We start from the raw sequence: 17,319 nt of genomic DNA, 5'->3' as shown, positions 1-17,319 counted from the left end.
CAAATGTTAAAATAGAAAAGCCACTGAAAGTTAGGATGTATTTGAATGCCCTTGTTCTCTCCCAATAGTGCCCGTGGTCCCATGCAGTCTCACAGCCAGGTCAGAGTCCGGCTACTCACCTCCTGAGCAACGATGCTGGAGATGCGGACAGCCCTTTTCACTCGTGTGTTCCGGCGCTCGTTGCTGGCCACTGGCCCCCCATCCTGGGATATACTGCCCCTTCCACTGAGGGACATGGTGGATCTGCCCTCCTCTGCCCGCTCTTTCCTCCACACAGCTGCTTGTTATCCTCCCAGACTCATCTCCCCAATCTCACAACCCCGTGCCCTCCCCTGGGTGAGCTCACACTCACAGGCTATGTGCTTCTCTGTGCTGTGAATCCACACAGGGCTGTTTAGGGTTCCGTCAATCTGAGTCCAAAGAGAGATAAACAAAGTGAATGGTCCATCTGTGTTATTTGTCCTGTCATCAACTTCACTTTAGGTCTTGAACCAAAGTCCCCTTTTTTTCTCCTGCTAATGTTCCTTTGTCTTAATGATCTGACACGTCCCCAGGAGAAGAGGTGCTCCGGTGCGGTTCCACCTCATGAGAATTGTTGTCACTTCATCATGGTCTTCTCCCATTCTCTTTTCACTCTACCGCCTCATATTCTCCCTTGTGCAGTATGAGTATCAATTATGTCATGTCCAGAGACAGAGAGCTCTCCCTCTTTCTTTCTCTCCCTTTCACTCCCTCGCTCTCCCTTTCTCTCCCTTGCTCTCCCTTGCTCTCCCTTTCTCTCTCATTCTCGGAGTAGAGTCTTCACTCTACTTTTTAGTTGCTTCGCTGTATCTGTGAGGTGCCACTCGCCCTTCCCTCCATCTCTCTCCCCAACCTCGTCTTTTTCTCTCTCTCTTTCCCCTCCTATTTTTCTCGCCTCTGTAAAAGCGCTGTACCACTCAGGATCAGCTGTAATTGCAGCTGGCTCTGTCTCCTCCTCCTCCTCCTCCTCCCCTCTCCTAATTTCCACCTCTTCAGTCCATCACCAGGCCAGCTGCAGGACTTGATTGATTTCCCCTTTCCCCAAATAAACACCAACAGACTTCCATAAACCTTCTCCCCCCGTCTCTCCTTTCCCTCCCTCTCCCCCTTAGTCACACCAGCTACATATTGCATTACATTTGTTAATGCGCTTAAAATAAATTAATGTAAACAGTGTTAGGGTTTTAAAATACAAGATATTTCGCATCGCCTTGTGGTTGAACCACAGCGGTGATACTTCTGCCTCTGATACCTAGTAGCTAGCTTTTCACTGCACTGGCCCATTAACCCTCCAGCTGCTAACATGTGGTTAACAGTTTCTAAGCTGATTTGCATAGGATGTTGTATGTTAAATAATATAATATATTTTTGCCTCAGAGACACCAGAGACTGTAGACTGGTTCACCTTCTCAACAGTATCTAAACCAATATTATTTGCAACATCTTGGCTAACTTAGGCATGACCTTGGGCACACATAGTTACTCTACTAATCTAATCTTTTATTGATGCTGACAAAACCGAACCTTTCCTTTTACGTACCACTAAAGGCATCCGCATGCTTCCCAGCCGAAACAGTTTGGTAGTTGGAGTTCGTGCATATGTTATGATGACAATTTGTGAAGTTTTCGTGAGTTTTGGACTTTGGGGTGTTTTTTTTGGCTGTTCGGGCAAGCTAAAAAAAAATCTGGAGGCAGGCCAAAGTTCGGAGCCGAAGTCTACACCCCGTCGGTGATTGGTCAACAGTAGAGATTCTTCAATCAAATCTTTGTTGTCATTCAATGAGAGATGACTTGTTTTCATGCACATTTGTTCCTTGAAAAATACTGCACCAAACATCTTGGATGTAATATTGTGCGACGAAGATCTCTTTGGCAAAAATGTCAAAATGAATTACAGATTTCTTTAGTTATCGTAGATTAATTCTGAGTATTTTGAGGAAGTGTATACTGGCTACTGTGTCTCAAAATGGACAAACAGTAATATTGTCACTTTTTCTGGCGCAGGTCTTTTAAGGGAGTACGCAGCACATTCGTTCCGTTTGGCTTGCCGCTGAGCCGCTGAGAGACTGGGATAGGGTTGTAAAACAAAAAGCAGCTTGCCAAAGTATTGAGATGGCAATCAGTCTATGGGAGATTTATTTAAGATTAATCTCAGCTGGAAAGTATAGTGCTGCGATTAAACAATCAATCCAGTTGATAAAGTGAAAGAAGATCCAGTGGGTGTGTAAGGCGAGCCCATGCTTCATTACATTCCCATACCATGTGTGACCTTCCATAAACCAGGAGCTCACCTTGCATCAGCCTCACCACCTGTCGATCCAGCCTCTACTGTCTTCCAGATAGTGTGACTGGGAGCTTTGTTATTTATGACCTTGCCCAGGGGAGTGGATCCCTCTTTATTTTTCAAGTATTGTGGTGGCAGCATCATGTTACCGGCAGGGACTGGGGAGTTTGTCATGATTAAAATCAATATGAAATGACCAAACCCCATTAAAAGTTAGAGGATACCCTGCTTCAGTCTTCTGAATACCAAATACCAAAGTTTTATTTTCAAGCTGTGCAATTACACAAAATGTTAATGCCAAAGACACACCAGAATGGTTTTCCAATAGGTGTTGAGTGTTCCTGAATGGTCCAGTCTCAATCCTAAATGAAAATCAAGAGACAAGGTTTGAATTTGGCTTTCAATCAGTGACTCCCAACCAAATTCGCTGAGCTCGAGCAATTTTGACAAATACAATGGGTATATGTTGCCCTAAGAGTTGGCCAAGTTGGTAGAATCTCATTCAAAATGATACTCAGCTGTAATGGCTGCCTATGGTGCTTCCATCAAGTTTTTACTCTGGGGTGTGAATACATACACAATCAATTAATTCATTTGTAAAATGTTCTATAACTTTTCTTTCACTCTGATAATGTGGATTAGGTTGTGTACATCAGTACGAAAAAAATATACAGTGCCTTGCGAAAGTATTCGGCCCCCTTGAACTTTGCGACCTTTTGCCACATTTCAGGCTTCAAACATAAAGATATAAAACTGTATTTTTTTTGTGAAGAATCAACAACAAGTGGGACACAATCATGATGTGGAACGACATTTATTGGATATTTCAAACTTTTTTAACAAATCAAAAACTGAAAAATTGGGCGTGCAAAATTATTCAGCCCCCTTAAGTTAATACTTTGTAGCGCCACCTTTTGCTGCGATTACAGCTGTAAGTCGCTTGGGGTATGTCTCTATCAGTTTTGCACTTCGAGAGACTGAATTTTTCCCCCATTCCTCCTTGCAAAACAGCTCGAGCTCAGTGAGGTTGGATGGAGAGCATTTGTGAACAGCAGTTTTCAGTTCTTTCCACAGATTCTCGATTGGATTCAGGTCTGGACTTTGACTTGGCCATTCTAACACCTGGATATGTTTATTTTTGAACCATTCCATTGTAGATTTTGCTTTATGTTTTGGATCATTGTCTTGTTGGAAGACAAATCTCTGTCCCAATCTCAGGTCTTTTGCAGACTCCATCAGGTTTTCTTCCAGAATGGTCCTGTATTTGGCTCCATCCATCTTCCCATCAATTTTAACCATCTTCCCTGTCCCTGCTGAAGAAAAGCAGGCCCAAACCATGATGCTGCCACCACCATGTTTGACAGTGGGGATGGTGTGTTCAGGGTAATGAGCTGTGTTGCTTTTACTCCAAACATAACGTTTTGCATTGTTGCCAAAAAGTTCCATTTTGGTTTCATCTGACCAGAGCACCTTCTTCCACATGTTTGGTGTGTCTCCCAGGTGGCTTGTGGCAAACTTTATACGACACTTTTTATGGATATCTTTAAGAAATGGCTTTCTTCTTGCCACTCTTCCATAAAGGCCAGATTTGTGCAATATACGACTGATTGTTGCCCTATGGACAGAGTCTCCCACCTCAGCTGTAGATCTCTGCAGTTCATCCAGAGTGATCATGGGCCTCTTGGCTGCATCTCTGATCAGTCTTCTCCTTGTATGAGCTGAAAGTTTAGAGGGATGGCCAGGTCTTGGTAGATTTGCAGTGGTCTGATACTCCTTCCATTTCAATATTATCACTTGCACAGTGCTCCTTGGGATGTTTAAAGCTTGGGAAATCTTTTTGTATCCAAATCTGGCTTTAAACCTCTTCACAACAGTATCTCGGACCTGCCTGGTGTGTTCCTTGTTCTTCATGATGCTCTCTGCGCTTTTAACGGACCTCTGAGACTATCACAGTGCAGGTGCATTTATACGGAGACTTGATTACACACAGGTGGATTGTATTTATCATCATTAGTCATTTAGGTCAACATTGGATCATTCAGAGATCCTCACTGAACTTCTGGAGAGAGTTTGCTGCACTGAAAGTAAAGGGGCTGAATAATTTTGCACGCCCAATTTTTCAGTTTTTGATTTGTTAAAAAAGTTTGAAATATCCAATAAATGTCGTTCCACTTCATGATTGTGTCCCACTTGTTGTTGATGCTTCACAAAAAAATACAGTTTTATATCTTTATGTTTGAAGCCTGAAATGTGGCAAAAGGTCGCAAAGTTCAAGGGGGCCGAATACTTTCGCAAGGCACTGTAATTTAATAAATGTTGAAATAAAATTTGAAGGCAACAAAATCTGAAGACTGCAAGGGGTGGGTAGACTTTCACTAGACACTGCCACAAGAGGCAGCTGAGCTGGATGGCTCATAATAATGGCTGGAATGGAGTAAATGGAATGGTATGAAACACATGGAAAGTTTTGGGCTGAGCCTCCCATTCAAAGGCAAAGCTTTTGAGAGAATGGTTTAAACTACTATGCCAGTATTTCAACAGCGGTCTTAAAATAATTACCCAACTTATACCCATTAGTATTGTACATTTGAACTAGTGGTCAACTATTGTGCTGAGTTACCAAAAATTAGTAGTACTGTCAGGAAATTGAAATGAAACAAAATATACAACAAAATGCTCATGATTAAACCAACTATTGTCTATGTATCACAATAAAAGCCCACAAGAGACACACACATCACATAGCTGAAATTTTTGCCAGATCAGAACTTTACTTTCACAGAGACAAAGAATACTGTGAGATAAGATAAGCTGTATCCTACATGCTAAATGTGTTACAGTAAAATATCAGATGTCCAGCAGAGAGTCTGCAGTACACAATACTCTGAATTCTGCTTCTGCTTGCTAAAACTAACTATTACCTGTGTGACTCACTCGAGTAGATACATAATCTAACATGATCAAATTGGCCTGGGTTTAGAAATAAAATGTGTGTGGGGAGATATTTTCCATTAAAAAGAAAGCCGTCAGCTATGTGGGCTGTCTGGGTGGGTGTTTTCCCTCAAGCAGGGTTTGTTTGTAAAGCCTATGGGTCGTCGCAAGGATGATATAACTGTCTACACATTCTGATTTTGTGTATGTGGGTGGTGAGTATAGGGCTTATACTGATGTGTCATTTGATGCTTGATAGGGCTTGTAAAAACAAAGGAGTTTCCCATAAGTATGTGAGAGTCTGCATGTTTGACACAGTCCATAAAAAGAACCCAAGTTATTGCAATGGAAAGTGACACATTTCCCTCCAATTCTTTTTTCAACAGCAATAGGCATCCAGCTGCTATGCAATGGCTCAGTGCACAGAAATAACAGTTCACTTGCATCTCAGCAGGGTATATTCCTCTCCTTGATGACAATTCTCCTCTAGGATATGCTTTATCAGGGACACCCTGGAGTTACAACCATCTACAATCTCATCTCAGGTTCTAGGGTTTTTCTGCATCAGCTATATCTGCAGAGTTAACAATGTCACTGAAACACACACTCAGTCCCTCCAACTCAGTGGGCATACTGTGTGTGAAGGTGACCCATTGTTCTATAACTTCACAGGCACAAGGAGTTTTCCCAGTAGGGCCATTATCTATCTCTTATCTTGTGCTCAGGCTTGTAGCTAAGGGAACAACAGTCCACATGACGGAGTGAGTGGTGGTGGTGGTGGCCAAATAGTTACTTTTATGATGACTTCTGAATCTATGTTGCCATTGTGATTCTCTGCAAGGATTTCCTCAATCAGATAGACGTCACATACATTCCTGTGTGTGTATATATAAATACATACAATATTTATAAGCCATGCATGTATGACATTATAGTAAATGCATGTTACAGCTTCTCTATTGTTCAGAGAAAGCCAAGGCTCTAGGGACAGACCAAGCTACGGCTAGGCAGCATCACAGAGGGTGCCATAACAGTGGCAGCTGTTTCCAATAGGCATGTGAGGTATTCTATTCAGTGGTTTTCTGGCTGTTTAAAGGTAATCTCAATAAAAGTGTTTTATTTTTATCTGGCTTATGCGGAAGTGGCATAATGACATGCTACTTTATATTGAAGGTCTTTATGTACATTATGTATATTACCTTTTTGGCCTTAGTCCAGGACAGTGAAGCATTGAGCTTCCATTTGTAGCTTTTAATTAAACCCCAGAATAGCAGAGGCAATCACTTCAGATTAATTTTCCATAACAACAACATCATTATTGTCTGTGACTCAATCTTCCTGTCAACACTGCACACATGTCAGGGACAGAACATACGATGGTGTAGGATACTGTACTGTACATAACATTCAAAATGGGATTTTCTCAGAATACACCTACAGTATTGAGGTGGCATTAAAGGAGAATGTATGTAATGTAAATAAACTGAGGTGTTGTTGTTTGATACAGTACTACCTATGCTATGTATTATTGGTTGATATTATAAAATCATTCAATGACCCGTCCCAGGAAACCGATGATGTTATCAAAATGCCCCAAAGGAGAATTAACTACATGTCATATGTACCATATGTGTACCCTCCATCCACTACCTGCATTCATATACATCTGACCATTTGAACTAAGTAAAATGTTCCATCCTTGGGGGCCACTGGAAGAGAAGGCAAGGTTGTCTGTTACTGTACATGACATAGTACCCCAAAACACCTCCCACACACAAACAAGCCAATCAGCAAAAGTCACAAGGCTTTTTTGATATTATTTTAATTATGGCATTGAGTTTTCATCAAGCAAAGCTAATATTTGCATCGTTATGGTGTCTCTTAACCAGTAAATCTATCCCCATCTGCAGTAACAGAGAATAACCAGAGAATTGCTGTGCACTGTAAAGGTTGTAAATAAATACTATGCATGCACACACCAGATGTCCCTAGACCTATTTAAGCTTTGTAGTAGTAAACAATCCTTCAGCACACAGATTGATTTGTCTGCTCCGGCCCTTCCTGCAGTACAGTATTACTTATCTGTATGACACTGGACTGTCTCACTGACTTGTAACTCCAGCCACGCTGTTCTGTTCTGCCTCACTGGGATAATAAGGCCCACTGAATATATATGGGAGAGGAGGGCTTGGTTAGCAAATTATGCTAACAATTCATTGAGTACCGCCTGCATAGGTAAGCTAGATCTATCTCACTGTCGATGTAATGGAAGCACTGTTATAGTAAGTGAAACTATGAGGCAATAGGGAGGGATTCCCTGTGTTTTTTAGTCTATGCAACAGTGTCACCGGCATAGTTTTATTGGCCGTGTTTAACTGCCTATAATAGATGTACTATATTTTGAGACTAAGTGTATTCTCCTCCAGTCAACACTGTGCTTGTGTCTTTTATATTGTACAGTAAAACATATGATTAATGAGCGTGAGGTAAATGTGAACTACTGTCCTGCTAAAGCCCTGCTCAACATCTCTGAAAACCTGGAGGTTTCCATTTTAGTTTGCTAAGTCTTTTTATAAGTTTCTTCAACCGTAGAGGAGCTCTGCACTTAAGACTTACTGAAGTTGGCAGAACAATCAGTGAACACCAGACAGATAGGTGACTCACAGTAACTCTGAATGGAGTGCTGTGCACGCCTGCAAGTCACATTATGTTGGTTTGCAAAGTGTAATTCCTATTGGAATCCAGCCAGAGTTAGGATATTCAGCAGTTGGAATTTTTAATCACCCACAGCCTGCATTCAGAATGACTATCAGGGTTAGGAAAGTTGATAAGAAGACTACTTAAACCATTCAAACTGGAACAAACATTTTTTTGTAGCAGGTGCAATAAAGCTAACTTACTGATTGGATTAGTTTAGAAAAATGTATGTTATGTATCTTTGTGTAGCATAAGATTATTCACTCAATCAATGTACATGCAAAAACACAGATATTAAAAACAATCCTAAAAAAATCAACCTGCAGTAAAGCATGCTGGGAAATATGATAATGATGGCCGTGGTTTTGATGGGACTGTTTTACTCTCCACAGTGTAAAACAATAACTCTGATTATTAACACCAACACTGGGGGTTCTTATACACTCTTACAGAGTGAATTTAACTGGTAATCTAGTGGTTAGAGCATTGGGCCAGTAACTGAAAGGTTGCTGGATCAAATCCCCGAGCTGACAGGGTAAAACTCTGTTGTTCTGCCCCTGAGCAAGGCAGTTAACCCACTGTTCCCCGGGCGCCGAAGACGTGGATGTCGAATAAGGCAGCCACCCGCACCTCTCTGATTCAAAGGGGTTGGGTTAAATGTGGAAGACACATTTCAGTTGAAGGCATTCAGTTGTACAACTGACTAGGTATCCCCCTTTTCCTTTTTCTGAATCAAAACTAGAAATGTTACACTGAAAAATCAACACGGGCCTATTTGCGGTGTGATGTGGCCTGTAAAGTACTCACTTAGTGAAAGCCACAGGCCTTTAAAATGAAATAATTGAATAACCATGTCACAAACAAATACAGTCATGGGTGTTTAACTACGATTAACTCAAAGAAAAGGCACCCTGGGAAATATGCAAATTAGGCTTTATACCATACAGTGTTAAAAGAACATCCCAAAATGATTTACTGTAACACTACAGGTGTTAATTTCTTCCGCTGACAAACTGTAACAGCATCTGCACCAAGAAAAGTGAGTCCAGTTTATCTAAATCAAGTGTTATGTTTTACACTTTACGTGTTGGGTAATACTCTACAGTAGAGCTATACAAGCACCACAATCAAGTTAATTTGAACACGTTAATCTTGAAACTCTGGGGGCGCAATTTCATTTTTGGATGAAAAACGTTCCCGTTTTAAACAAGATATTTTGTCACAAAAAGATGCTCGACTATGCATATAATTGATAGCTTTGGAAAGAAAACACTCTGAATTTTCCAGAACTGCAAAGATATTGTCTGTGGGTGCCCTAGAACGGGAGCTACAGGCAAAACCAAGATGAAACGGCAACCAGGAAACCAGCAGGATTTTTGAGGCTCCGTTTTCCATTGTCTCCTTATATGGCTGTGAATGCGATAGGAATGAGCCTGCCCTTTCTGTCGTTTCCCCAAGGTGTCTGCAGCATTGTGACGTATTTGTAGGCATATCATTGGAAGATTGACCATAAGAGACTACATTTTCCAGGTGTCCGCCCGGTGTCCTCCGTCGAAATTGGTGCATCTTTTTCAGCTGCTGGTATTTTTCCATGCGATTCTGAGGGGAAAGCAGGCTTCCACGAACTGCATATCAATGAAGAGATATGTGAAAAAACACCTTGAGGATTGATTCCAAACAACGTTTGCCATGTTTCGGTCGATATTATGGAGTTAATTCGGAAAAAGTTTGACGTTTTGGTGACTGAATTTTCGGTTCGTTTTCGGTAGCCAAATGTGATGTACAAAACGGAGCGATTTCTCCTACACAAAGATTCTTTCAGGAAAAACTGAACATTTGCTATGTAACTGAGTCTACTCATTGAAAACATCCGAAACTCTTCAAAGGTAAATGATTTTATTTATTTGGTTATCTGGTTTTTGTGAAAATGTTGCGTGCTAAATGCTACTCAAAATGCTAAGCTAGCTTAGCATACTCTTACACAAATTAGTGATTTGCTATGGTTCAAAAGCATATTTTGAAAATCTGAGATGACAGTGTTGTTAAGAAAAGGCTAAGCTTGAGAGCAGGCGCATTATTTTCATTTTATTTGCGATTTTCAGAAATCGTTAACGTTGCGTTATGCTAATGAGCCTGAGGCTTTATTCACGATCCCGGATCCGGGATGGGGAGTATCAAGAGGTTTTAAGACTTGAATGGAGAACACAGCAAAATAGTTCAATCTTTAACACTTTCAAAAGTGTTATTTTAACACTTCAGTGTGACTCATGTTCACTGAAAATAGTGTGCATTTTAAACTTTCAGAGTTAAATGCGGAACACTGCAACAGTGTTACATCTTTAATACTTTCAAAAGTGTTCATGTACACCCTTAATTTTGCTGTGTAAAGACCAACAAAAGAATCTAATACAATATATTTCTGTCCTTTCCACATACACTGTATCCCCAGCCCCACGGAAAACTACAGAGTAAAAAATACAATGAACAACATCAGTCATTATGAGTATTGCAGGTTCCATGTTTGTGTTTTCTTCATTGCTGTAAAGTGGGACAACTTGAGTCAGGTGAGGGGGAGATGTAAGTAAGAAGCAGGAGAGGCTGTCCATTGGGATCCTCTGTTTAACATCTCTTATCTCCAAAGTTACTACAGAATGACAAAACAACCTTGTGCAGTGTTTACCCTTCATAAGACTTATTAAAGTACCTACTGCCACGTGAGTACAGAATGAAGTGCCTGTTCCAGCACTCCAGTGAGTCGAACACAGTGCCATGTGTCGGCCTTTTGAAAAGGGACAATAACTTCCTACGTGGGTTGTCATGAGAAACCCAGGCTTCTATACAGGTGCCATGTCCATGTCCCTTCATCTGTTTGATAGCAAAATGAATGAGCTTCCATCAGCAGAGTAGAGGAAGGCAGAAAAGGCTATAAGGCGTCGAGAGGGTATGCGACCACATACAGTAATGTCCGATTGCACTGGGGGGGGGGTGTCTTTTGAGTATACGTCAGCCGCTCTGCTATACAGTAGAGATAGGGGGTTAGGGGGCAGGTGTCAGAGCAGCCAGAGGCGAAAAATGACATAAATTTATAAAATCTGCCTGTACAGTACACCTCTCCTGACCTATTAACAGGACCTGTCGTCAACCCTTGTTCGTCCCAATGCTCACGCATTATCTTTTATTGTCCTCACAAATAACCAGTTGTTTGAAGTTCCAAAGTTTATTTGTCACGTGCACAGGTGTAAAACAGTACAGTAATAAACAACGTTTTACGCATAATACAAACTGCAGTGCACTACACCCTCATCTTCCTCTCCTCTGTATTATCATTAGTTGTTGGAGACTTGTATTGCTTGTGTTGCAGACTGTAGGCTGAAAGCAGTGAGTGGAGCGTTCCTAGCAATCTGGTCTCAGAGCATTTTGTATTATTCTGTATATAAATCTGAGACACCCCATTTGGTATGATATGTTATGTTTCGTATGGTATGTATTCATTTGTGGATGTCCATCATCCATTTCATATGATATGTTACAAATTACAATTCGTATGATATGTTACGAATTACAATTTGCATGATATGTTATGAATTGCAATTCATACAATATGTCACGAATTGCAATTCGTACAAAATGTTTTATGAATTTGCTAAATGTGTGAAACTAGGGGGCACTATTTTCATTTTTGGAAAAATAACATTCCAAAGTAAACGGGCTATTTTGTCAGGACAAGATGCTAGAATATGCATATAATTGACAGCTTAGGATAGAAAACACTCTAAATTTTCCAAAAATGTAAAAATATTGTCTGTGAGTATAACAGAACTGATATGGCAGGCGAACGCCTGAGAAAAATCCAATCAGGAAGGGACTCTTATTTAGAAAGCTCTGCGTTCCTATGCCTCCCTATTAAGCAGTGAATGAGATAGAAAAAGGAATCTGGTTTATGGTTCCCCTAATGTGTCTAGTCTCCCAATACATAGTTTCAGGCTTTTATTTTGAAAAATGAGCCTGAACGACAACATTGCGTCAGTGGTCAGCTGGAGGCTCTCAGAGTGTTTTGTGCGTAAAAGACAAATGCGGCCATTGTTTCTCTTTCCTACTAAGAAGCCACCTGTCCCGGTTGATATATTATCGAATAGATATTTGAAAAACACCTTGAGGATTGATTATAAAAAACGTATGCCATGTTTCTGTCGATATTATGGATCTAATTTCGAATATTTTTCGGCATTGTCGTGACCGCAGTTTTCGGTGGATTTCTCAACCAAACGTGAAGTACAAACGGAGGTGTTTCGGCTATAAAAAATAATCTTTCTGGGACAAAATTAACATTTGCTGTCTAACTGGGAGTCTCGTGAGTGAAAATATCCGAAGCTCAAAGGTAAAGATTTAATTTGATTGCTTTTCTGATTTTCATGACCAGATTGCCTGCTGCTAGCTAGGCATAATGCTATGCTATCGATAAACTTACACAAATGCTTGTCTTGCTTTGGCTGTAAAGCATAATTTCAAATTCTGAGATGAGAGGGTGATTAACAAAAGGCTAAGTTGTGTTTCAATATATTTCACTTGTGATTTCATAAATATTAATATTTTCTAGTCATATTTTTTGTCCGTTGCGTTATGCTAATTAGTGTCAGTTGATGACAATTCTCCCAGATCCGGGAGAGGGAGCTCCAAGAGGTTTTAAGTTACGAATTCCAATTTGTTGTTGCTAATGTTAGCTTGGTGGCTAAAGCTAACATTAGCGAGCTGGCTAACATTAGCTAGGCTAGGGGTTAGGGTTAGGAGTTAGGTTAAAAGATCAAGGTTAGAGTTAGTGTTAGAGGAAGGGTTAGCTAAAATGGTAAAGGTTAGGGTTATGGGAAGGGTTAGCTAACCTGCTAAGTAGTTGAAAAGTAGCTAAAAGTAGTAAGTAGCTGCAAATTAGCTCATTAGCTGAAATGCTAAAGTTGTCCGTGAAGAGATTTGAACACGCATACCTTTGGGTATATATGGTAGTATATACTATAGTAATTACTTAGTGTTTTTGCAGACTGTAGTATTTATTGTAGAGTTTTTACTGACATTACTGTAGTAAACACTATAGTGTTGTTATCTTTGACATAGCAGTAAAGGCTTTGTCCTTGAGGAAAACTACTAGACAAATTACTTAAAGTGCACATTTTCTATAACCTGTAGGTAGGTAGGACTAAGGTCTGAACGAACAGTTCAGAGCTTCTGCTATTTTTTTATAACCTGTAGGGAACACAATAAATTGCCTTCACTCTGTGTGCAATAAAAGTGTTTAACAGGATTTTTGAATGGCTGCCTTATCTCTGTACGCCACACATAAAATTATCTGTAAGTTCCCTCAGTCAAGCAGAGAATTTCAAACACAGATTCAACCACAAAGACCAGGGAGGTTTTCCAATGCCTCGCAAAGAAGGGATTCTATTGGTAGATACAAAGAAAAACAGGCATTGAGTATCCCTTTTGAGTTTATTTTAATTTTTTACAGGGGCGGTGCACATACAACTGCAGTCCCTTGGCAGGTTATTAAAAACTATTACAATATCAATACAGACAAACAATGAGCAGTGAGCACATGCAGAGAAACATAGCACAAGCAACACGTAGCATGCAGAAATAGCAATAGCACAAAAAGCAACAAAACAATACATAAACAGCGTTTACACACCTCACAAGCTACAGACAACAGATAACATGGAAAGGGGCAATACACTACTAGGAATTACTAGTGTTCACAGGTCTGATTGTCCTTTAGCCATGTCTTTGTTTTTTGTGTGAAGGTGTGATAGGTGGTGCAGTTATGTGTGTCTGATGGCATCGTGTTCCAGACATGGGAAGCTCTCACAGAGAAAGCAGTTTGACTAAAGGTGCTTTGAGCATTGGAAAGTCATTAATTACACTTTTGATGGTGTATCAATACACCCAGTCACTGCAAGGATACAGGCATCCCTCCTAACTCAGTTGCTGGAGAGGAAGGAATCCAACCGCTTAGGGATTTTACCATGAAGTAAATAGTGACTTTAAAACAGTTTATTGACAGAGTGAAAAGAAGAGCCTGTCCAGAATAAAAAAAAATATTCCAAAACATGCATCCTGCTTACAACAAGACACTAAAGTAATACTGAAAAACATGTGGCAAAAAAAATCACATTATTGTCCTAAATAAAGAGTGTTATGTTTGGGGCAAATCCAGTACAACATATTACTGAGTACCATCCTCCATATTTTCAAGCATAGTGGTGGCTGTGTCATGTTATATGTATGTTAGTAATCATTAAGGACTGGGAAGTTTTTCAGGATAGAAAACCCCCCAGAATGGAGCTTAACCAGAGGCAAAATCCTAGAAGAAGACCTGGTTTAGTCTGCTTTCCACCATACACTGGGAGAGGAATTCACCTTTCAGCAGTGCAATAACCAAAAACACAAAGCCATATCTACACGAGTTGCTTACCAAGAAGACAGTGAATGTTCCTGAGTGGCCGAGTTACAGTTGTCTGCTGGCAAATCTATGGCAAGACCTGAAAATGGTCGTCTAGCAATAATCAACAACCAATTTGACAGAGCTTAAAGACTTTTGAAAATAATTATGGGTAAATGTCGCAAAATCCAGGTGTGGAAAGCTCTTAGAGACTTACCCAGAAAAACCCGTAGCTTTAGTCGCTGCCAAAGGTGCTTCTACACACTATTGACTCAGGGGTGTGAATACTTATTTTCAATATATTTAGGAAAATTTCTACAAACATGTTTTCACTTTTTCATTATCTGGTATTGTGTGTAGAATTTTGAATTCAAGGTGTAACACAACAAAATGTGGAATAAGTCAAGGGGTATGAATACTTTCTGAAGACATTGTACTGTATATGGTCTATACTTGACATGTAGGTGTCTCACTTATGGCCGGCATAAATTGGGATATCAGGGAGGGGAATGGGCAGGGTATAGGTAAATTGAATACGGCAGTATATACTATAGTAATTACTGTAGTGTTTTTGCGGACTGTAGTGTTTTTGCATACATTACTGCAGTATTTACAGTAGTGTTTTTGTGGTCTGTAGTATACTGTAGTATTTACTATAGTATTCTACAGTATACTACAACATTCTATAATAAGTACTACAGTACACGAGGTATATTACAGTGTTTAGTATAGTATTCTACATTTTACTACAGAATTCTATAGTAAGTACTGTAGTATTCTATAGTAACTGTAGTATTTTTTCATGTGGGCATTGAAATAAAATTAAGTCAGTTAAGATGGCATCTCATGGAGACATAACATGCGCAGTTTGAGCTCCTCAAGGACGTGATGTCGCAGGCTAGCCCAGTACTGTCCTCTCATTGAGTAAATCAAGTTGAAGGCCGACTGGGGTACCATTAGCAACTAAATTATCCTGATAACTTCTTCTGTGTGCGATATAAAGAAATAATTGGTTCAAGGAAGCAGTTATTGGTACCATGGTTGTCTAAAATTTATTTTATTTACATGCAGATTGACCATGAAGATTGCAATTTTTCAATTCAAATGGGGATCCTGTTTTCGGCTAACAATGCCTGCAGTACCACGGTTGACCTTGAACTTCTGTGGTTTCAATGAGAGGGGCAGTTGTTCTCCCCTGGGCAGAGTTTTTAAAACTCCTCCCAGGGGCCGTGGTGGACTAATAGACTGCTGCAGTGTGTTACTGGGCTGCTAACACTGACCACATTTACATGTACACAGTGTTCCGGAAAATAGCTCATATCCCGGTTAACGTCTCAGGGCTCTACAGTACAACCATTTTACTCACATTTGCGCCTAAAAATAGATGTGTACAAACTCAAAAGCTCAAGTATGCGCACATGTTCGACTTCTGATTTTAAAGCAACAACAAAGAAATGCTGCCGTAACTATTTTCAAAGTATTTCTCCTGTTTTGTTTCATAGCTGGTATATATTCAAACAAATAATTATGTAGAGTCCTATATATACCATATATGCAGTGCCTGGGGTGATGTGTGCACTGTGAGTGAAGTGGTGCTGAAAACTTCATTTTTAGAAGTGCACAGGCATAGAAGTCACTGGTGTAGCACACACCCCCACGGCCCCCTCGAGGTCGGGCGCCCCAGATATGCAGACTGCACTAGCATCGAATAGTCCCCGCGATATGCAACTTTTCATGGAAATCAGGAACCAATACACGCAGTCAGTTAGGAAAGCAAAGGCTAGCTTTTTCAAACAAAAATTTGCATCCTGTAGCTCTACCTCCAAAAAGTTTTGGGACACTGTAAAGTCCATGGAGAATAAGAACACCTCCTCCCAGCTTCCCATTGCACTGAGGCTAGGAAACACTGTCACCACCGATAAATCCATGATAATCGAGAATTTCATTCATCCGTCCACTACTCTGGACAGTTCTGACTTGGAATATGTGGACAACTACAAATACCTAGGTGTCTGGCTCGACTTTAAACTCTCCTTCCAGACTCATATTAAACATCTCCAATCCAAAATTAAATCTAGAGTCGGCTTCCTATTTCGCATCAAAGCTTCCTTCACTCACGCTGCCAAACATACCCTCGTAAAACTGACTATCCTACCGATCCTCGACTTCGGCGATGTCATTTACAAAATAACCTCCAACACTACTCAGCAAACTGGATGCAGTCTATCACAGTGCCATCCGTTTTGTCACCAGATCCCCATATACCACCCACCACTGCGACCTGTATGCTCTCGTTACATATTCGTCGCCAGACCCACTGGCTCCAGGTCATCTATAAGTCTTTGCAAGGTAAGCTCCGCCTTATCTCTTCTCACTGGTCACCATAACAACACCCACCAGTAGCACGCGCTCCAGCAGGCATATCTCACTGGTCATCCCCAAAGCCAACACCTCCTTTGGCCGCCTTTCCTTCCAGTTCTCTGCTGCCATTGACTGGAACGAATTGCAAAAATCGCTGAAGTTGGAGACTTTTATCTCCCTCACCAACTTTAAGCATCAGCTATCTGAGCAGCTTACCGATCGCTGCAGCTGTACACAGCCCATCTGTAAATAGCCCATCCAATCTACCTACCCCATCCCCATATTGTTTTTATTTACTTTTTTGCTCATTTTCACACCAGTATTTCTACTTGCACAGCATCATCTGTACATCTATCACTCCAGTGTTAATTTGCTAAATTGTAATTACTTGTCACGCCCTGGCCATAGAGAGGCTTTCTATTCTCTATTTTGGTTAGGCCAGGGTGTGACTAGGGTGGGCATTCTATGTCCCTTTTTCTATGTTTTGTATTTCTATGTCTTGGCCTGGTATGGTTCTCAATCAGGGACAGCTGTCTATCATTGTCTCTGAATGAGAACCATACTGTTTTGTGGGAAGTTAATTTTGACTTTGTTCAGG

At 40.6% G+C, this 17,319-nt stretch overlaps 1 protein-coding gene across 1 annotated transcript in view; it reads right to left on the bottom strand.

Annotated features, from left to right (window-relative positions):
* Positions 1–284: 284 nt before the first annotated feature.
* LOC135558242 (potassium voltage-gated channel subfamily H member 2-like) overlaps positions 285–17,319 on the bottom strand; it is a 71,999-nt gene continuing 54,964 nt past the window's right edge. The window contains exon 7 of the mRNA XM_064991969.1: positions 285–410. Within this exon, the coding sequence (XP_064848041.1) occupies positions 285–410 (126 nt within the window). The remainder of the gene's footprint in view (positions 411–17,319) is intronic.

Source organism: Oncorhynchus masou, chromosome 17 (genome assembly GCF_036934945.1).
Source record: "Oncorhynchus masou masou isolate Uvic2021 chromosome 17, UVic_Omas_1.1, whole genome shotgun sequence".
NCBI classification, from domain to species: domain Eukaryota; kingdom Metazoa; phylum Chordata; class Actinopteri; order Salmoniformes; family Salmonidae; genus Oncorhynchus; species Oncorhynchus masou.
This window is presented reverse-complemented; position numbering and strand designations above follow the sequence as displayed.